This window comes from Sapajus apella, unplaced genomic scaffold, assembly GCF_009761245.1.
Source record: "Sapajus apella isolate SASKATOON/1434 unplaced genomic scaffold, GSC_monkey_1.0 scaffold43, whole genome shotgun sequence".
Taxonomy (NCBI): domain Eukaryota; kingdom Metazoa; phylum Chordata; class Mammalia; order Primates; family Cebidae; genus Sapajus; species Sapajus apella.
The window spans coordinates 332,926-354,825 of NW_022436983.1; the positions used below are offsets into that span (position 1 = coordinate 332,926).

Here is a 21,900-nt window from a genome sequence, read left to right on the forward strand (position 1 = left end):
GGATGATGGAGGGATGAGGGATGATGGAGGGATGGGGGAATGAAGGGGTGCAGGAATGGAGAGGTAAAGGGATGGAGGCATGATGGAGGGATGGAGGGATGATGGAGGGATGGGGGATGATGGAGGGATGAGGGAATTAAGGGGTGCAGGAATGGAGAGGTAAAGGGATGGAGGGATGATGGAGGGATAGAGGAGTGAAGGGATGGAGGGATGATCAAGGGATGGAGGGGTGGAGGGATGATGGAGGGATGATCAAGGGATGGAGGGATGAAGGGGTGGAGGGATGGAGGGATGATGAAGGGATGGAGGAGTGGAGGGATGGAGGGCTGTGCCAGGGATGCAGCACGAGAGCTGGGGCTTATTTGCAAGGGTGTATGACTGCACTCGGCCAGAAGTGGGCACCAGGGGGTGCTGTGCACCAGGCCCTCCCAGGCTGCCAGGCAGTGCTGCCAAGTGGAGACACAACAGGGGCTTCCAAAGAACTCCTCCTAGGGGTCCCTCTGGGCTGGACAGAGGCCCCCAGGCTGTAGACGAGCAAGCCAGAAACACCGGCCGACACAGGGCTTCCCTCCCAAGAGTCCTCAGGGAGGCCTGCAGTCCCAGGCCCAGCTAGGCAGAGGGTCAGAGCACACCAGAGAGGACTGCAGGGCATGGGGATGGGTCCAGCAACTCTCGCCACAGGGCCACCCTCCCACAGCCAGCCGGGATCCCCGAGGGCAGAAGTGTGCCCCGTGACCCAGCAGAGATGTGCAGCAAGCACCAGAGGTCTGAACTGACGGAGATCTCAGCCAGAGTCCTCCCTTCCCGCACAGGGCCAGTGAGAGGGCTCCAGGCCGACGGGTGTTGCCAGGGCTAAAGACACAACGAGGCTGGGTGCGGTGGCTCACGCCTGTGGTCCCAGAGCTTTTGGAGGCTGAGGCAGGCACACTGCCTGAGCTCAGGAGTTCACCACCAGCCTGGCCAACACAGTGAAACCCCATCTCTACTAAAATACAAAAAATGAGCCGGGTGTGGCAGCATTGCCTGTAGTCCCAGCTACTCGGGAGGCTGAGGCAGGAGAATTGCTTGAACCCAGGAGGCAGAGGTTGCAGTGAGCCGAGATTGAGTCACTGCACTCCAGCCTGGGCGACAGAGTGAAACTCCATCTCAAAAAAACAAAAAGAAAAGGCACAATGCATTTAAGGCACGCTGTCAGGACTCAGAAGCCTTTGCAGTTTTGTGGTTTTCTGTGTTGATAGTCTGGGCCAGGGCCTGCACAGAGCAGGCTTGAGAAACAGGCTGGAGAAGCAAGCAGCCTCAGTTTCCCTGCAGGGGAGATGAGGAGTCTGATGACAGGACCATCCCATATTGGCCCAGAAGTCTACCATGCTCTGGGCTGACATCTGTCCCCAGCCCCTACCCCAGAGCCCCCTTACCTACAGCCAAGAGCGCTCACCAGGCAGGAGGAAGCTGCATGGGCCACACTGCGGGGGGCAGGGCTCACTCACCCTTGTGCAGGACAGCATTGGCAGGCTTGTTCCCAGCAAGGGACTCCTTGGACAGGTGCTGGTGGCTCTCGGCAAGGCACTCTACTTCAGCCAGGCGGGCATTGAGGGCCATGGCGGGGTGGTTGGGGTCCTGGGTCATGTTCAGGTAGGCAGCCCTCCGGAGCTGTTCCTCAATGACCAGCGCCTGCTCCAGCAGCTGGGGGCGGGGGACAGTGTTGGCCCAGCCCCTCCCCCTGAATGGCCACCCTCCATCCTCCATCAGCACCCACACCAGGCCAAGGCTCCCAGCAGAAAGGAGGGAAACAGGACATACTCCTGTCTGCTGCCCACCCTGGCCTGGTGGTGGCCAACTCTTGGAGCGGTCACCAAGCTGGGTTCTCTGTACCCATCAACCCAGGGCAGCAGACGCTCCCCAGCCGGGGCCAGAGCAAGGAGCCACCACTGTTAGTTGATGGACTTACTGACTGCTTCGTGGCAGTGTGACCCAGGTATGTGGCGGGGGTGGCTGCTCTCTAATTCCTTTGCCCAGGACCCTCCTGACACCCGTCTCTCCCCCCTGCTTGTAGCCCCTGGCCCTGCAGAAAACTGACCTTGAACCTGCGGGCCAGGAACTTGTTCTTCATCTCCAGGTAGTTGCCCTTGTGAATCTCAGACTTGAAGGGCTCGTTGAGGATCATGTACCTCGGGTCATTCTGGATGTCCTGCCAGCGAGCATAGCCGTGCCTGGGTGGGGCACTGTTAAGGACAAACCTGGCCATGAGAAGAGGTGGGGCCACAGGAGGAGGCAGCTTGGGCAGGGGGAGGGGCCAGCCGGGGGTCAGTATCCTGGCTGTACACTCTCAGGTGAGTCCTCAAGCCCGGCTGCTAGATGAGCATATCGACAACAGGACAGCGACAGCATCAGCAGACACTGACGGGTGCCCGGGGCACACCAGCCACAGCCCGGGGCTTCAGAGGGTTAACTCTTTACCCAACAACCTGGGTGATATGTTTAAGTGCTGCCCCAGCACCCGAGAATGGGTACCTTTTTTGGAAAGAGGGTATTTGCAGATGTAATCAAGTTAAGAAAGGGTCATACCTGATGAGGGTGGGCCCCAAACCCAGTGACTGGTATCCTCATAAGATGAGTAAAATTTGGGGCTGGACACGGTGGCTCACGCCTGTAATCCCAGCACTTTGGGAGGCCAAGGCAGGTGGATCACCTGAGGCCAGGAGCTTGAGACCAGCCTGACCAATATGGCGAAACCCCGTCTCTACTAAAATTACAAAAACTAGTCAGGCGTGGTGGTGCACGCCTCAATCTCAGCTATTCGAGGGGCTGAGGCAGAAGAATCACTTGAACCTGGGAGGTGGAGGCTGCAGTGAGCTGAGATCACACCACTGCATTCCAGCCTGAGCCACAGAGCGAGACTCCATCACAAAAAAAAAAAAAGAAAGAAAGAAAGAAAGAAAAAGGTTGCACACAGTCGCTCATGCCTGTAATCCCAGCACTTTGGGAGGCCGAGGCGGGTGGATCACTTGAGGTCAGGAGTTCAAGACCAGCCTGGCCAACATGATGAAACCCCGTCTCTACCAAAAATACAAAAATTAGCCAGAGGTGGTGGCAGATGCCTGTAATCCAAGCTACTCAGGAGGTTGAGGCAGGAGAATCACTTGAACCTGGGAGGCAGAGGTTGCAGTGAGTTGAGATTGAGGTGCTGCACTCCAGCCTGGGCAACAGGGTGAAACTCCATCTCAAAAAAAAAAAAAAAAAAGAGGGAAATGTGGACTCAGAGACACACAGGGAAGAAGCCGTGATGACAGCGGCGACACAGCAATGCCAAGGATTCCTAGCCACTGCCAGAATCGAGGAAGAGCATGGAAGAGTGAGGAAGAACAAGGAAGGCTTCCCTGGAGCCCTGAGAGCGCTCTGCCCAAGGTCCACAGAAGAACAGGTGAGTGCCTGCCCAGCCCGGCCTGACCAAGGATACGTCACAATGCCCGCCAGCAGCCAGTAGTCATGGCGCCGGTGCCAGATGTCGTAGATTTTCCCCGAGGACACCGCAGCCCGCTCCTCATTCTGCCACAGCGTGTGTAACTCTGGGAAAAGAGCCAAGGTGAGCAGGATGAGAAGTGCCCCGGCTGTGACACGCGGGCAGGACTGGACAGCCGCTCCCTCCCTCCCTGCCCCTGCCTCCACCCACAGAGGTCCAGTGAGTCAGTGTTGCTAAGAAAGGTTATACAATGGACTTTTAGCAACCAGTCACACTCTAGTATAAAGTTACCACTGGTCTAGACTCCTGGGATCCACAGTCAGGAAGCCTCAGCTCTCTGCCCACCCCCAGCCCCAGTACCTGTGAAGCCCCCATCCGCAATGTTGAACATGAACTTGAATTTCCCCTTCTTGTCCTCCTTCTTCCCCTCGTCCTCTTCCTCTTTGTCACCATTTTGCTGTGTTTCAATGGGCTCCTTCTCCTCAGCCTTATTGTCATCTGCTGGGGATACATCACATTCATTCATCCATCCCAAAAGCAGTGCCCAGGGCCTCTCTCTGCCAAGCACTGGGGACCCAGGAGGCAAGTAGAAAGAGCATCTCCTTGTCCTCAGGGGGCTTGCCACACAGAAGGGTTTTTAACAAGCCAACGGTCCCTCTCTGCGTCCTGAGCAGGGAGGTTGCTCCAAGCCCAGTGCTCCTCCCCCAGCACATCAGGACCACCCAGGAGCAAGGCAGGAGAGTGTTATGAAAGTACAGCTCAGGTTCAAAGACGCAGAGCTGCCTGAGGGGGCTGATCTGAGGACAAGTGTTCCAGAACATTCCAGTGCCTAGAGGTATGCCAAGCTTCTGGCTGAGCCCCAAATCCCCCAGGCCAGGCTCTATAACCAGCCTCCTCTCTCTCAGCAGCTGGGCACAGCAGGGCTCAGGGGAGAGGAGGGGATCCTGTCCCCTGGCATTGGCTCTGAGGGGCTGGCGAGTCCAGGCTCCCAGATGCTAGCTCCAATCAGGCCTGGGGCCAAGGGGACGGTGCCTCGGAGACTGTGGGAGGCTGAACAGGGTCCAGAGGGCACCCTCAAGGGACCACAGGGCATGGGCAGAGAACAGAGAAGAGCCCCAGACCTGGCCTGAGGTCAGCACCATCCCCTCTGCTGTGGATTAAGCTCAGCTCCAGCTTGTCCAGGATCTTCTCCTTCTCAGGAAGCACTTCCTCTGCAAGACAAGAAGGTTCACGGTGTGGGGCGGGGTCCCAGAAAGCAGAGAGGACTCTGGGCTGCTGGTTTTCCACTGAAGAACCCTACCCATTCACATGTTCTGCAGAGTCCAACAGCTGACACCAAAAAGAACTCCCCTCAACCGGGTGCAGGCTCAAGCCTGTAACCCCAGCACTTTGGGAGGCCAAGGCGGGAGGATCACTTGAGACCAGGAGTTCAAGACCAGCCTGGGCAACATAGTGAGACCCCATCTCTACAAAAAAATACAACAAATTAGCTGGGCTTGGTGGCACACGCCTATGGTCCCAGCTATTCAGGAGGCTGAGACGGGAGGACTGCTGAGCCTAGAAGGTCAAAGCTCCCATGAGCTGAGATCCCACCACTGCACTCCAGCCTGAGTGACAGAGCAAAAACCTGTTTCCAGAAAAATAAAAAGCACACAGAAGATGAGTTCCCAAGAAGAGAAGGAAATCACCAGGTGACAGGAAGGAAGGGGAAACTGAAGCTAGAGAGGCAGGAGCTGGCATCCGGTGCCCCAGGCTGGGGTGATCAGACACCAGGAAGAGGCCTGGAGAGCTTAGAACTGGCTGTGTCTCGACACCCAGGCAGGACAGGTGAGGCCTCAAGCCCAAAAGATGCAGAGAACTGGCATGATGCCAACGGCCTCCGATACCATGGTCTCTGTGAAGGCAAGTTCTTGCCACCAGCCATGGGAGTGAGAAGGCCCGTCTCCACCATGGGATCAAAGAAAAGAAGGTCTCCCATCAGGAACCCATACCCAAAGCCTCGTCCTCATGTGGGTGGTATCTGAACTGGACCACCCTACGCAGAGACAGCATCATAAAACTGCTCCCAGAACAAGACTGCCTGTGAAGCCTCCTGGCCTGAGCCACCAGAAACAAAAGAGGGGGACACTCCCACTCCCCAGAGGACACGGGGCTCCTACAGATAAAAGTCGCCCAAGGATGCACCAATCCAAACCCAGAAAACAATGATACCCCCAGCAGCAGACACACAGGAAGCAGACCAGCACCCTGGGGCAATAGGACAGCGTCAGAGACGCTCAAACAGGGGTGTCCAATCTTTTGGCTTCCCTGGGCCACACTGGAAGAAGAATTGCCTTGGGCCATACATAAAATACACTAAACACTAATGACAGCTGATGAGCTAAAATACATATATATTATATACAGAGAGAGAGAGAAACATATGTGATATATACATATCGGTTTTATATATATATATCTCTCACCAAAAAAATCTCAAAATGTCTTAAGAAAGTTTACGAATTTGTGTTGGGCCACATTCAAAGCCATCCTGGGCCACAGACTGAAAAAGCTTGCTCTAAAATAAATATATCTAGAGTGACCAAAGACAGAGGAAAAAGAAAAAGAAGGAAGAGAATCCACAGGGAAAGAATAAGACTCCCTCAAAACTAGAAATAAACAGATAAAATTTTTAGAAATGTGGGCAGATCGCTTGAGGTCAGGAGTTTGAGACCAGCCTAACCAACATGGTGAACCCCGTCTCTACTAAAACTACAAAAAATGAGCTGGGCATGGTGGTGCGTGCCTGTAATCCCAGCTACTCAGGAGACTGAGGCAGAATTGCCTGAACCCAGGAGGCGGAGGTTGCGGTGAGCCGAGATCGCGCCATTGCACTCCAGCCTGGGTAACAAGAGCGAAACTCCGTCTCAAAAAAAAAAAAAAAAATTTCCCCAGTTGTGGTGGTGGATGCCTATAATGCTGGCTACAGGGAGGCTGAGGCAGGAGAATCGGTTGAACCCGGGAGGCAGAGGCTGTAGTGAGCCAAGATCACGCCATTGTACTCTAGCCTGGGTGACAGAGCAAGACTCCGTCTCAAAAAAAAAAAATAGAAGAAATGAAATGCACAATCGTTGACATTTTAATTGCAGAATTCTAAGATGTGATCCAAGACTTCTGGCCCTTGGTGTCCATGCCCAGCAAAAACCCCTGGACGGTGAAGAGGATGGACTGGACTCCCTAGAGCAGCTTCCGTTTTGTGGCACAGGTGAGCTTAAAATAGAGAGAGGACCTGAGTAGGCCTAACCTGACCACATGAGCCCTTTTCTCTGGCCAGTCACAAAAAAGGAAGTCAGATATTCGAAGCATGGAAGGGTTTCTGTTCACCATTGCTGGCTTGAAGACAGACCATACTACATGGCAGGAATGCGGCCGAAAATGCACCCAGCTGACAGCCAGCAAGGAAATGGGACCTCAGTCCTCCAGCCTCATGGAACTGAATTCTGCCAACAAGAAAGAGTGAGCATGGACGTGGACTTTTCCCCAGGGCCTCCAGACGAGAACTTAACCTAGTCGATACTTTGATGTCCTCAACCTTGTGATATCCTCAGCAGAACACCCAAAAATACCACTCCAGGGGTCGGCCCCACACAACTGTGAGCTCGTGCTGAGTGCTGTTTTAAGCTACTATGTATGCAGTAATTTGTGACACAGCCATGCAAAATAATACAAATGGGAATGGTTTAAAAAACAGCTGTGCAAAGAAAATATACATGGAAGCTTGATCCAAGGATTACTCAAAAAGCCTGGCAGATAAATAAACAAAAAAGAAGCACAAGCTATAAAAACTGTGTCAGCCCCCATCTTTTGCTAACCTTGTACTCTGCTTTCTTCCCCAGAGCATTTGGAGTCTGTGGTTGAACAACACATATTTTTGTTTATTGTTGATTGCCTGTATTCTACACTGGAATACAAACTCCATGAATGAAGCTTTCAGCTGTTTTGGTTCACTGCTTGTGTCCCCAATGCCTGGGACAGCATCTGATACTCAGCAGGCTTTATACATATATATATATGTTAGTTGGATGAATGAACCAATCAATGAGTAATAGGAATTCCAGAAGGAGGAAATAAACATAATGGGGGCAAAGAAAATATTCAACGAGCGAATGAGAATTTTCCCACAATTGATGCAGAACATAAATATTCAGCTTTAAGAATCACAGTGAGTCACACACAAGATAATTAAAAACTTCACTCTAAAAACAAAACAAAAATACCCTCCATTGTAGTGAAGCCACATATCACCAAAGACAAAGAGAATGTCTTAAATGCAGTCTTTCGACGTGAGAAAAGATAGAAATGAGAAATTTCCTACACAGGAGCAGCAATTACACCAACAGCAGCCTTCTCAGCTTCTCAGTAGCCTTCTTGGCATAATGAATGCCAAAGAAAAAAGGAAGAGTATCTTCAAAGTGCTGAGGGAAGATCCCTATCCCATCTAGAATTGTAATAACTATTCAAGAGTAAAAGAACTAACAAACAGTGAGAGAATTTACCGTTCCCAAAAATGTGCCGAAAGCACCATTAAAGGTGTGCTTTAGGAAGGATTTGAATGAAGCAATAATGAACAAATAAGCAAACACAAACTGTTAAGAATGTGAGGAGATCTAAAAAAGGATTAAAGATTTAGAAGCATAACAACAAATACTGGGCAAGGGCAACATGGCAGATGAAAGGGAAGTGAGTTCGAACTAAAGCTATCTAAAGTCCTCATATTATTCAGAAAAATTTAAGAGTACAGAACAGAATTGACTATAAGCCTTCCAAATGAGTTGAGGGGGAAAAGAGGAGATATAAAAAATATATAGATATAAAGCAAATTTGATCAATCCAAGAGATGCCAGGAAAAGAGGAAAGAGGAGAAAAGAGAAGGAAAATATAAAGTATAAAATAAGACAGTAGAAATCCACCACATATCTTGTTATTACAATAAATGTAAAGAGAATAAACTTGCCATCTAAAAGACAGGGACCCTATAATTAGATTTTAAATGACGAATCCCCTACACACTGTCTACAAAAGATAGACCTAAAACATTACAAAGAGATTAAAAGTGAAGAAATGAAAGAAAATATTTGTAAATCATATATCTGATGAGGAACATGAATCTACAGAAAGACCTCATATAAGTCAGGCACAGTGGTACACCCATGTGATCCTAGCTACTCAAGAGGCTAATGCCAGAGAATTACCTGGGCCCAGGACTTCAAAGCCCACCTGGTCAACAGAGTAAGATCCTGTCTCTAAAACTGTTAAATTAATTAACGAAAAAGAACTCTTATAATTCAATAATAAAAAGATAATCCAATTTTAAAATAGACAAAGGATCTGAAAAGATGTTTCTTCAACATATTATATACAAATGAGCCATAATCACATGAAAAACATTCAACATCTTTATGCACAAAGGAAATACAAATCAAAATGACAATGAGATACCACTTCTTACCCACTACGATGACTATAATCAAAAAGACAGATAATAACAAGTATTGGCAAGGATGTGAACAAAACGAAACCCTCACACATGCTGGTAGGAATGTGAACTGATGCAATACACATGGAAAACAATCCAGCAGTTTCTCAAAATGTTACAGAGAATTACCATATGCTCCAGCAATTCTAATCCTAGATATATACCCACAAGAACTGAAAACCTAATGTATACACAAATGTGTACAGTAGCCAAAAAGCAGAAACAAAACTCAAATGTATCACTATGAATTGATAAATAAAACATAGTAGATCTGTACAACAGAATATTATTTGGGCATAAAAAGAAATGAAATACTGCCTGTAATCCCAGGAGGTCAAGGTGGGAAGGTCGCTTGAGCCCAGGAGTTCAACACCAGCCTGGGCAACATGGCAAAACCCCATCTCTAGAAAAAATACAAAAATAAGCCAGATGTGTCAGCATATGCACCTGTAGTCCCAGCTACTTGGGAGGCTGAGGTGGAAAGATTGCTTGCACCCAGTAGGTTAAGGCTATAGTAAGGTAAGATCATGCCACTGCACTCCAGCCTGGATGACAGAGCGAGAGCTCGTCTCAAAAAAAAAAGAAGAAGAAAGGAATGAAGTACTAATACATTCCACAACATAGATGAGCTAAAAACACTATGTTACCAAAAAAAAAAAAAGGGTCAGGCATGGTGGCTCACACCTGTAATCCCAGCATTTTGGGAGGCCAAGGCAGTGGATCCCCAGTGGTGGGGAGTTCGAGACCAGCCTGACCAACATGAAGAAATTCCATCCCTACTAAAAATACAAAATTTGCCAGGCATGATGGCGCATGCCTATAATCCCAGCTACTCAGGAGGCTGAGGCAGGAGAAAACTTGAACCAGGAAGGCAAAGGTTGCAGTGAGCCAAGATCGCGCCATTGCACTCCAGCCTGGGCAACAAGAACAAAACTCTGTCTCAAAATAAATAAAATAAAATAAAAACACCATGCTAAGTGAAAGAAGTCAGACACAAAGGCCAATGTATTGTATTATTACACTGATATGAAATGTTCAGAATAGGCCAATCCATAGAGACAGAAGTACATTTGTGATTGACAGGGGCTGGGGGGAGGAGGAAGAATGGGGAGTGATTGCCAATAGGTAAGAAGAATTTCTTTTTGGAGTGAGGAAAATGTTCTGGAATTAGATAATAGTGGTGGTTGCACAACTCTGCATGTGCTAAAAATAACAAATGGTATCCTTTTTTTTTTTTTTGAAACAGAGTCTTGCTCTGTCGCCCAGGCTGGAGTGCAATGGCACGATCTCCTCGGTTCACTGCAGCCTCCGCCTGCCAGGTTCAAGCAATTCTCCTGCCTCAGTCTCCCAAGTAGCTGGGACTACAGGTACACGACACCATGCCTGGCTAATTTTTTAAACTTTTAGTAGAGACAGGGTTTCACCATGCTGGCCAAGCTGGTCTCAAACTCCTGACCTCATGATCTGTCCACCTTGGCCTCCCAAAGTGCTGGGGTTACAGGCATGATCCACTGCACCCAGCCACAAATGGTATACTTTATTTATTTATTTAGTGAGACACAGTTTCTATCTCATCGCCCACACTGGAGTGCAGTGGCACCATCTCGGCTCACTGCAACCTCTGCCTCCTGGGTTCAAATGATTCCTCTGCCTCAGCCTCCTGAGTAGCTGGGATTACAGGCACCTGCCACCATGCCCGGCTAATTTTTGTATTTTTGGTAGAGATGGGGTTTTATCATGTTGGCCAGGCTGATCTCGAACTCCTGACCTCAGGTGATCCACCTGCCTTGGCCTCCCAAAGTGCTGGGATTATAGGCGTGAGCCACCGCTGTCAGCCTGAATGGTATACTTTAAATGGCTCGGCTGGGTGAGGTGGCTCACACCTGTAATCTCAGCACTTTGGGAGGACAAGGTGGGCAGACATCGAGACCATCCTGGCTAACATGGTGAAACCCCATCTTTACTAAAAATACAAAAAATTAGCCAGGTGTGATGGCATGTGCCTCTAGTCTCAGCTACTCAGGAGGCCGAGGCAGGATAATCACTTGAACCCAGGAGGCAGAGGTTGCAGTGAGCTGCGATTATACCACTGCACTCCAGCCTGGGCAACAGAGCGAGACTCTGTCTCTAAATAAATAAATAAATAAAATGGCACAACTGTATATGTTAATTATAATTATGTCACCATAAAACTGTTACATTTAAAAAAAAAAAAAAAAAACAGGAATAGGGAAAAGCGTAACAAATACATACTAAAGAAAAAAGAGCAACCCAAATCAGCATAAATACACTTTTAAGCAAAAAGTTTAAAGAGGAATAAGAGGGTCATTACACAATAATTAGAAGCACACTTCACATGAAAAATATTAAAAACCTAAACAAATATGCACCTGACAACTCAGTCTCAAAGGAGATGAAGAAAATCTGGCATTATAAGAAGAAAGAGATTAATCTGTAACCAAAATGAGAGATTTTAACACAAGTCTCTCAGAAACTGACTGATCAAAGCAAACCAAATACTAGTAAAGATATTAAAAACTTGAATAACATAATTAGCATCCATTATCTACTGATTTAATGCATATATATAATATATATATATATTTTTTTTGCAATGGAGTCTCACTCTGTCGCCCAGGCTGGAGTGCGACGGCATGTTCTTGGCTCACTGCAACCGCTGCCTCCTGGGTTCAAGCGATTCTCCTGACTCAGTCTCCTGAGTAGCTGAGACTACAGCCGCCCACCAACACACCCAACTAAGTTTTCTATCGTTAGTAGAGATGGGGTTTCGCCATGTTGGCCAGGCTGGTCTCAAACTCCTGACCTGAGATGATCCACCCATCTCAGCCTCCCAAAGTGCTGGGATGACAGGCGTGAGCCACCATGCCTGGCCCTAACACATATATTTAGAACCTTAAACCCAGCCATTAGGGAGCAGACATTCTCTTCAAGCACACATACAGCATTTGCAAAATCTGACTATATCAAGCCAGAAAGCAGGTTTCAACAACCTCATACAGACTCATATTTTCAGACCACAATGCAATTGAGTCAGAAATCACAAATAAGAAAGTAGTCCAATAAGCCCCAATCTCTGTATGATAAAGAAAAGTTAAAGACCATCGGGCGAGGTGGCTCATGCCTATAATCCCCAAGGTGTGGGAGGCCAAGGTGAGTGGATCCCTTGAGGTCAGGAGTTCGAGACCAGCCTGACCAACAGGGTTAAATTCCATCTCTACTAAAAATCAAAGAAAAAACATTAGCTGGGTGTGGTGGCACATGGTACTCCCAGCTACTCGGGAGACTGAGGCACAAGAATCCCTTGAACCCGGTAGGCAGAGGTTGCAATGAGCCAAGATTGTGCCATTGCATTCCAGCCTGGGTGACAGAGTAAGACCCTTTCTCCAGTCCATAAGTCCATGTATGGAGAGCTGAGCGCCTGCCCTCCCCTCACCAGGGGGCCTGCAGAGCGATGGAGTCTGCCCCTCTGCCAGCAAGAAATGAGCTGAAGTACAGCCACCTGCCCTTCCCTGACCCGGGCCTGCTGAGGCCAGACATGGCACTGGAGTGGGCGGCCTGCGGGAAGCCCCAACCTCTAGGCAGCTGTTCTGGGGAGGGCGGGGCCTTCTCCTTCTCCTCCGGCCGCTCCTCGCGGGCTCTCTCCTTGCTGGCTGGGCTCTCGTGCATGCCCTCGCCCTCCACTCTGTCCAAGGCAGTTGGCAGGGCCTGCAGAGGGGAAACCAGGTAAGCTGCAGGGCCTGGGGCCTCACCAGGAACAGAGGGCAGGGAACGTGCGCTGGGCTGGGAACCCACTCTCCTGGCTTCCATCGCTTGCTCCCAGCCTGCTCCCCAAGACCCAGAGGCTTGAAAAGGGACCCAGGAGTTCTGGGTTCCACCTGGCTGTGCAGGGCCTGAGAAGGTCCCAAGACCCAACCTCCACCCCACACGCACCACAGACCCAGACGCCAGCAAGTTCCACACCTGGACCTCCAGGGGTTTCTTTGGCTTCTGCAGCCCCGGGTCCTTCTCATCCATGTAGCCCAGCTGGGCTTCCATTTTGTCTGAAAGAACAAGAGAAAGAGGTGAGACAGGTGAGACAGGTGGACTCAGACGGGAAGGGCTAGGGCAGGGAGGCGGGTGGCAGAGAGGAGAGGAGGGGCTTCGCCTTCAGGAGGCTCCATCGACACCAAGCATCTCCTGGAGAGACTGGCAGGATCCCCAGCTAAGCCAGAGAGGACAGACCGGGCCTAAGACTCAGGGGTGCTTGGAGGACCCTTGAACCCAGTGAGACCAAAAAGAGGGGCAGTCAGGAGGGGGCCGCACACAGCAGTGGCTGCTCATCTGGAGGGAAGGAGGTGAGGCAGATGGAGGCACAGATTGGGAGCCACGATGCCTGGCCTGGTTCCAGCTTTCGGACAGGCTGGCTGGCCATGTGCCTCTGGACAGAGTGAGTTTCCTGTCTGCTGATTCAGCTGCCGCAAAGTGCTGGTCACTTACGTGGCTCTGAGAAGCCCTGGGAGGTAGATGCATCACAGCTGGGAAAGCGGAGGCTCACAGAGGTTAGGTAACTTGCCCAAGATTAGACAGAGTTGAGGGCAAAGCCAAGAAGCAAACCAAGGCGTGTCCACCTCCAAGGGTTCACTTGTGCTTGGAGGTGCTGCGCATCTTAGGGCCTGGCCTCAGCCATCAGCAGGGGATAACTATGCCTGCCCCAGGCCTGTGAGCCCCAACGGAGGGACCAGGTATTTACCAGGGATTTGCTTCACCCAAATAAATACCTGGGTCACCAAAGAGACACCTAGGCACAAATGACCCAATTAAAAGTGTGTAAAGAGTCTGAAAAGACATTCCTACAAGTCTGCAAATAGCCAATAAGCACACCAAACAACACGCAACATCCCTGGCGGCAGGGAAATGCCCATCAGAACCACAGTGAGATGCCACCTCACGCTCACCACGATGGCTAGGACCATGAAGGCAGACAGCAAGCACTGAGGAAGACTCAGAGGAGCTGGAGCTCTTGTACAACACCGGCAGGAACGTAAAATGGTACAGCTGCTTTGAAAAGCAGTCTAGTAGTTTCTCAAAAGGGAAAACAGAGCTATCACATGACCTGGCAATTCCTTTCCCAGATATCTGCCCAAAACAACTAAAAACCTATGTCCACACAGAAACGTAAAATGCACCAATTCACAGCAGCGTAACTCACAGTAGCCAAAAAGTAGAAACAACCCAAAATCTATTGACAGAGCAATAGATAAGCAAAATGCAGTAAATCCATACAAGAAAACGTTATCAGCCAGGCGAGGTGGCTCATACCTGTGATCCCAGCACTTTGGGAGGACAAGGCAGGTGGATCACCTGAGGTCAGGAGTTCAAGACCAGCCTGGCCAATATGGGGAAACCCTGTCTCTACTAAAAATACAAAAATTATCTGGGTATGGTGGTGTGTGCCTGTAATCCCAGTTACTTGGAAGGCTGAGGCAGGAGAATTGCTTGAACCTGAGAGGTGGAGGTTGCAGTGGACTGAGATCGTGCCATTGCACTCCAGCCTGGGTGACAAAAGCGAAACTCCATCTCAAAAAAGGAAAAGAAAACGTAATCAGCCATAATGCGGAATGAATGAAGCACGGATGCACACAGCAATGTGGATGAACCTGGAACCCCCGCACTGAGTGACAGAAGAGAGACCCAAAGGGTCACATTCCATGCGGTGCCCCATACACAAAACGTCCAGCATTGCGAAATCCACACACACAGGAAGGGAGTGGCTGCTAATGGGTAAGGGGTTTCTTTTTTGAGGGGAATGAAGATATTCTGGCCTTAGGTAGTGGTGCTGGTTGTACACCCTGTGAATATACTAGAAATCACTGAATAGCACATTTTTTTTTTTTTTGAGACAGAGTCTTGCTCTGTGACCGCAGGCTGGGGTGCAGTGGTGAGATCTCGGTTCACTGCAACCCTCCGCCTCCCAGGTTCAAGCAATTCTCCTGCCTCAGCCTCCCGAGTAGCTAGGACTGCAGGCGCATGCCACCATGCCCAACTAATTTTTTATATTTTTAGTAGAGACAGGGTTTCACCATGTTAGCCAGGATGGTGTCGATCTCCTGACCTTGTGATCTACCCCTCGGCCTCCCAAAGTGCTGGGATTACAGGCTTGAGACACCACATCCGGCCCAAGACAGGATTTTGCCATGTTGGCCAGGTTGGTCTCAAACTCCTGAGCTCAGGTGATCCTCTCGCCTTGGCCTCCTAAAGTGCTGGTACTACAGGCATGAGCTACCAGGCCCAGCCAATTTTTTAAGAGTAAATATTGCAGTATGTATGTAAATTATATCTCAAAATTGTCATTAAAATGAAAAACTCTAGAGAGTGACATTTCAGCCAACAGGGACCATGGGGGAAGGAGGGGCCGTCTTCTAAGGGGTGCGGGTTAGACTGGGGGTTCCTGTGACCTTGCCACTTTCCATAACCCCAGTGCCCTCCCTGGCCCACCCAGCCCACAGACCTGTCAGGCCCAGCGGGGCTGGCGGGAGGTGGGCAGGGCTGGCGGGCACTGGCGTGTTGGGGTCTGAGGAGATCACCTCGCCCGGCTTCTTGCCCTCGGGCCCCTCAGGGATCAAGTCTGGGGTGCTGTATTTCCCGTTGACATGCTCAAACTCTTGAACCTGGGGTGGTGGGAGGGAAGGTGGGAGCAAAAGAGGGAGGGTGGTGGTTGTGGCTCAGCCCTAAGGGCCTCGGGGCAGCCACAGGGACTTCGGGTGTCACAGGCTTGGGGTAGCTGCTGCCTCTGCCCAAGGCTGGCCAAGGCGTGCCCCTCCTGACCACAATGCTCCCCTGCCTGCCATCCCACCCACTGTGTGTCCCCCAACTGTAATCCACCATCCTGGCCTCCACCCTCAGGCCCCTCACCCAGAAAGGCTTTCCGGGTCAGTCCCTCTGGCCTGACTCAGACCCTGGGCAGCTGTGTGGCCTGAGCCAGGCACTTGCTCTCTGACCACTGACCCCCAAGGGACAGTGCCAGAACCCCAGGCCGTCACCAGGAAGGGCCCTACGGAGAGTTACTCACCCACCTTCTTCCTAACTAGTGACATGACCCCAATGCGGGTCAGCACGTGCTGCCTGGAGAGGCCCTCCCGGGGTACGCCATCCGCGAAGGTCTCTGCGCCGTCCGCCCCCGGCTCACACAGGTGCCGCATGAAGAGGGACACATAGGCTCTGGGGTGGGGGGGGACTGGGGCTCAGGGAGTGGGGGGCCGGCAAGAACCCTCTGAGAGGGCTGGCAGGACCCCAGGGGACCTCCTGGCTGATCATCAACCATCGCCCACCTCCCAGTCAGGGCTCCAGGGCCAGGCCTGGGAAAGGACAGAGAGGGCCTCCCTGGCGAGGGGACCGGCTAGAACAGCCCTGACTGGGATCTTCCTTGCTGCTGTAACACCAGCTGGTTTGGGCAGGGGCGGATGGTCAGTGTTTTCTGCACATCAGCCCTGCCCGGCACCAGGACTCTAGCCACCCAAAGACCAAACGGCAGTGAACTTTCCAGAAGGCCTCATCCTGGCGGAAGCAGACACTGCCCTATGTGAGGCTCACCCGTGGGAGCCTGCCCTCCTCAGAGGCAGGTGGTCATGCCCTGGGCTACCACCTAGCCCCTTTACCTAAACTCCTTCTCGCTCTTCCCTCGAAGGTCCCGCACCAGCCAGTGGGAGTTGAAGGCGTCCTGCGGGGGCATGCCCCAGCGCATGATGGCGTTCAGAAAGGCCTTCCGCTGTCGGGCATTGAAGCCCAGCACCTGAGCGGGTGGAGCACAGGAGTGTGAGCCCAGGGCAGAGACGGGGTGGGAGTGGAGGATTCTGGGATGAGGAAGAAAGGTACGGGAGGAGGAGAAGGCAGGAGGGGACACAGAGAAGGCAGGGGCCGCCACCTGGAGCAGGACCCTGGTGACAAAGACCAGACCAGCCCCACCTCTACCTGGCATGAGGCCCTCGGCAGTCCCCCAGCCCTCCTCCGTACCCCAGGGGCAGCAGGAATTGGGAGCAGAAAGACATGTGGGAACAGACAGGCCCCACCTCGATGTTGCCACCAACTCGGGCAAGAAGAGGTGGCAGGGGCTTGTCCCTGTCGCTCTTCAGCTGCCTCCGGGATTGTCGTCGTCCACCTGGGGAGCAGCCCGCCACAGCTCCTCAGGTGGGAGCCCAGAGATTCCTGACCCCCCTCTTCTGACCCCAAGGGCAGCGGGACCCCAGGCCAGCCCCGCCCCTGATGCCATCAGCTCCCCTGACACAGCCTCAGTGGCAGCCCAGGCCACCAACACTGAGACTCACTCTGCCCTTCTGGCCTCTCTTCGAAGTCCTCATCCTCATCCTCGGAGCCAATGGAATATTCTGACTGGTTATCGGAGAGCTCATCCTGCCACTCTGCAGGGGCGAGGCAGAGGGGCATGGAGTGAGCTGTGCAAGCTAAGCCCACCCTCAAGTTCAAGCACGCCCAGGGCCATGCCAAGCCCTTGCACCCCAGCTGGTAAGAAAGCAGTGACAATGACAATGGCCTAGGTACTTCCTGTGGGCTCATTTAATAATCCCAGCAGCACCTAGTAGTACACTAAGGGTACTACGCACACCCACATATTACACACGCTGTACTGTGTGCAAGGGGCTTGCCCAAGGCCATGTCACGAGCAATGGTGAGGTCACTGAACTGGTGCCACACCTATTCCTCCAAACACCTAGCACCCCTGCACCTGCCCCCAGTCCCCTTTCCTCCAAGCAGCTGCCTCCCCGCTCCATCCAGCACTGCCCAGCATTCCCAGCCCACACCTCCTGGGGTCCTGCACAGGGATGCCCTGACAGAATCCTGCCCTACCCTTTGCCTCCAGGTATGGAGCACCGGTCCCTCCTGGCACGATCACCCAGGTCTCCCGGCCCGCACCTCCCGGGAGTCCCGCACAGGGACAACCCTCCGCTTTTGGTGAGGGGCACCCATCCCTCCCGCCCCGCACGCACCCTGGTCCTCTTGGGAGGCGTCGTTGTAGTTGACCTGCTTGCGGATGCGCTTGCCCTTGCCCAGGTTGCGGGCCAGGTCCTCCTGCTGCTGCTCGTAGTGGTGCCGCAGCAGCTTCTCCCAGTAGTCGGGGTCCACATTCTCCTCCTGCTTGATGATTTCCCGCTCCACCTCCTCCTGGGGACGCAGGTTCCACGGGCTCCATGGACAGGGCCATCCTTGCCCTCCTGGAAGCCTCAGGCTGCCTCCACCCAACCTGGCCTTTTGCCCCTTTGGGGCTCAAGGATTAATGGGAGGCACTGTCTACTCCAGGAAGCCTTCTCTGATCACCCCAGCCCCAGCTGGGCTTCCTCTCCCTGCCCCTGTCCAGTCAATCATTTCCTTATTTATCCATTCACAATGCAAGAATTTTCTGGCCTCATGCCAAACACTGGGGTACTGAGTTGAATAAGCCCCGATGCCTGCCCTCAGGAAGCTCCTGGTTTCAGAGGAAAAGGTCATGAGCTCACCAGGTCTGCACAGAGGGTGGAGAAGCCGAGGAGGAAAGGGAAAGGCCCCCAGGAGAGATCCGAGTAGTTCCCTGGGGATAGCTAGGGTTTGCCGGGTGGAGAAAGGAGAAAAGTGCAGACATGGTGGCTCACGCCTGTAATTCCAGCACTTTGGGAGGACCAGGCGGGCGGATCACGAGGTCAGGAGTTCAAGACCAGCCTGGCCAACATGGCAAGACCCCGTCTCTACTAAAAATACAAAAATTAGCTGGGCATGGTGGCACACGCCAGTAATCCCAGCTACTCGGGAGGCTGAGGCACGAGAATCGCTTGATCCTGGGAGGTGGCAGTTGCAGTGAGCGAGATCGCGCCACTGCACTCCAGCCTGGGGGACAGAGCGAGACTCTAGTTAACGAAAAAAAAGAAAGAAAAGGGCGGGGCGTTCTGGAACACTAGCGGTCCAGGTGCAGAGCGGACATGTAGGCCTTGAGGCAGGGGCGGGAGGGCACACCGCACCCCGGAAGGGACTGACACTAGACCCGGGGGACAGGGCTCTGCGCAGCGGGGTGGCAGGTCGGCTTGCACTTCAGAACGTGGGGAAGCCGGACTGGAGCTAGGACGACGCCAGGGAGCAGGCGGCTGAAGATGTGTGCAAGGGCAGTGGCCGGCCCACGTGGCTGTACTGCCCTCAGCACTGCCTCCGTCCCTTCCCTCACTGTTGTGTCTAGTGCTGAGCCCGCGGTTGCGGCGGCCGGGATGCGTTGGTAACCGCAGGGACCGCGGGGCTGCGGCTGGAGGGCGGAGTTACAGCGTGAAGGGCGGGGTCACAGCGTGGAGGGGGGCTGCGGCTGGGGCCGGGCTGTGGCTGGAGGGCGGGGTCACAGCGTGGAGGGGGCCGCGGCTGGGGCGGGGCTGAGGCTGGAGGGCGGGATCATAACGTAGAGAGCGGGGTTGTGGTTGGGGCGGGGCTGAGGCTGGAGGGCGGGGTTAAAGCGTGGAGGGCGGGGCTGAGGCTGGAGGGCGGGGTTACAGTGTGGAGGGCGGGGCTGCGGCGGGAGCGGGGCTGCGGCGGTACGGCGGGATCACAGTGGAGGGCGTGGTCACGGTGGAGAGCGGGGCTGCGGCTGGAGGGCGGGCCGGGGACCTTACCACGCCGTCCTCCTCGCGCACCACGTACTGCGCCACCTTGAAAGAGCTCAGGTACTCGTTCATGTTCTGTAGTTCCGTGTCGTCTGTGGCGTCCTGGTTCCGGTCCAGCAGCTTGGAGATGGCCGCATCGTCATAGTGGATCACACTGCTGTCCTCCACATCCTTGTTGTCACCTGGGGAGCAGGCAAGTGCGGTGTGGGGACAAAGACTGCCCTGGTCCACCCCGGGGGACCTGGGAAGACTCCCAACAGTGGCCCTTCCCATCCCCCCCAGGGGCTGCAGCTGAGGGGCGTGTTGACCCGACAGAGGAAATCGCGCTGCAACAGCCCCACTCCCCGCCCACCCGGCAGTCCCAGGACACCCAAGTGAGGGTGTGTCGGGGAACCCCTCCTCTCCAGGAGCAGCCGCCTGATTGGAGGAGGAGCTGGGGTTGGGGTGGGTTGGACCCTACCTGGCGGGGTGCTACCGTGCTTCTTCTTTGCACTGGCAGCCAAGTTTCCCCCTTTGGAGGACTGGACATCAGGGATGGGCGTGACCGGCCTCTGGCCCTGAGACATCATGCCTGTTGGGCAGAGAGGAGGGCGCTGGTGCAGGAGCACAGAGGGCTACAGGGTGGATGGGCAGTGCCCAGAGACACCACCCTGGGCTGCCCTGGCCAAGAGACACCGGTGGGCGTGCAGGAGAGAGGCTGTGCATGTTGGAACGGGCAGGGACCCCATCAAGCCATGGATGGGTGTCTCAGCAGCATGACCCCAGGCCCCACCACGCTCCCTCGGGACAGAGGCCCACCCTCCACGTCGTCCTTGAAGAGCTCCTCTGTGCCGAACTTGAGGATGTCATCCAACTCCTGCTTAGTCATGGAGCCTGACTTGGAGCCGAGACCAGGCCGCACCACCAGGTGGGTGAGCATCATCTTGCGCTTGGCTACCTGCGTGATGCGCTCCTCCACTGAGGCCCGAGTCACGAAGCGGTAGATCATCACCTTCTTGTTCTGCCCGATGCGGTGGGCACGGCTGAAGGCCTGGGGAGACCTGCAGCTCAGCACCCGTGGCTCACCCAGGGCTCCAGGCAATGGAGGGGGTCACAGCCATGAGCTCAAGAGCATGGAATGGGCTGCATGACGGTAGGGAGAGGCATGTGGTGCATGCACCACTGCAGCTGGGCTCCCTCCCGGACTGCGAAGCCTCCCACGAGCCTGGGTGCTGGGCTGGGTTGGGAGTGGAAAAGCTCCCAGTGGAAGCAGCCAGGACTGCAGGTGTGCAAGGGTGTGTGAGAGATGACACAGCCGTGTGCTGGGTGTAACTGACACCACACAGAACTTCATGGGGGCCCTGGGGAGGTAGGGGGCTGCATTTCTCTGTGAGCCAGCCACTAATGGAACCACAAGACCACATGCTGGAGATGCACAGCCACCTTCCGAGGGCAGCAAGGAGCTGAATCTGCCCAGTGTAATACAGGGAAGTCCCAGAGACTCTCTGCAGCCCTGCATGAGGTGACCCAGATGTGACCATGAATATCTGTGTGTGTGCATGGGTGCATACACATATGAATGAGAGACATCACTTTTTATGTGTTCCCCTACATGTGTAAACGTTCCATGTGTGTGTCCCAGGCCCCGAGTGGGGTGGCCAGGGCCATCAGGGTAGCTCTCTTCCCATAGGCCCACCCCCCACATCCCTCCCATCCTTCCTTGTCAACCCCATTTGCCCCTTGCACCATCTCATCCTCCCCCCACCTCCGACAGGCCCACTCTATGCTCCCCATCCCCTCCAAAATGGATGCCCCTCTGGGTCCCAGGACTCCCTCATCCTGCCTCCCTCCATGGCCTTGGTCCTGAGGGTGATGGGAAAGACCAGAATCAGTGGCCACCACGGACTGCGGTGTGCCCTTGGACACTTCCCCTGCCCTCTCCAAGCCTGTTTCCTCCTCTGGACGAGGACAGAGCTGGAGGGATGGGGGCCAAGTTTCCACTCATTCCCAGGGCCCCTCGTGGGGCCGAGACTCCACAAGGGAGGGAGGCCCACAGCACCAGGAGGTGTGGAGGTTGTGCCCAGGAGGCCATGAAGGACAGGAGAACCTGCCCAAGGCCTGGGGTGAGAGAGCCCTGGGAGGGTGGCAGCAGTGACACAGACCTGAATGTCATTGTGCGGGTTCCAGTCCGAGTCGTAGATGATGACAGTGTCCGCCGTGGCCAGGTTGATACCCAGGCCACCTGCCCGGGTTGAGAGGAGGAAGCAGAACTGCTGGGCCCCAGGGGCTGAAAAAGAGAGGCCAGCAGATGGGGTGTTTGA

General features: G+C 53.6%; 1 protein-coding gene across 8 annotated transcripts in view; it reads right to left on the reverse strand.

The window, feature by feature from the left end:
* CHD5 (chromodomain helicase DNA binding protein 5) overlaps nt 1-21,900 on the reverse strand; it is a 75,239-nt gene that overhangs the window by 5,463 nt on the left and 47,876 nt on the right. For 5 of the 8 annotated variants that reach the window (XM_032301051.1, XM_032301053.1, XM_032301049.1 and 2 more), the window contains 17 exons: nt 21,742-21,866; nt 20,399-20,630; nt 20,061-20,171; nt 19,610-19,782; nt 17,975-18,149; nt 17,297-17,389; nt 17,042-17,130; nt 16,631-16,764; nt 16,049-16,193; nt 15,484-15,643; nt 12,957-13,036; nt 12,569-12,701; nt 4,582-4,671; nt 3,821-3,961; nt 3,458-3,566; nt 2,078-2,210; nt 1,488-1,683 (listed from right to left, as the gene is read on the reverse strand). In XM_032301051.1, coding sequence (XP_032156942.1) covers nt 1,488-1,683; nt 2,078-2,210; nt 3,458-3,566; nt 3,821-3,961; nt 4,582-4,671; nt 12,569-12,701; nt 12,957-13,036; nt 15,484-15,643; nt 16,049-16,193; nt 16,631-16,764; nt 17,042-17,130; nt 17,297-17,389; nt 17,975-18,149; nt 19,610-19,782; nt 20,061-20,171; nt 20,399-20,630; nt 21,742-21,866 — 2,319 coding nt within the window. The remainder of the gene's footprint in view (nt 1-1,487; nt 1,684-2,077; nt 2,211-3,457; nt 3,567-3,820; nt 3,962-4,581; nt 4,672-12,568; nt 12,702-12,956; nt 13,037-15,483; nt 15,644-16,048; nt 16,194-16,630; nt 16,765-17,041; nt 17,131-17,296; nt 17,390-17,974; nt 18,150-19,609; nt 19,783-20,060; nt 20,172-20,398; nt 20,631-21,741; nt 21,867-21,900) is intronic. The other 3 variants (XM_032301052.1, XM_032301054.1, XM_032301050.1) reach the window with 1 other exon arrangement.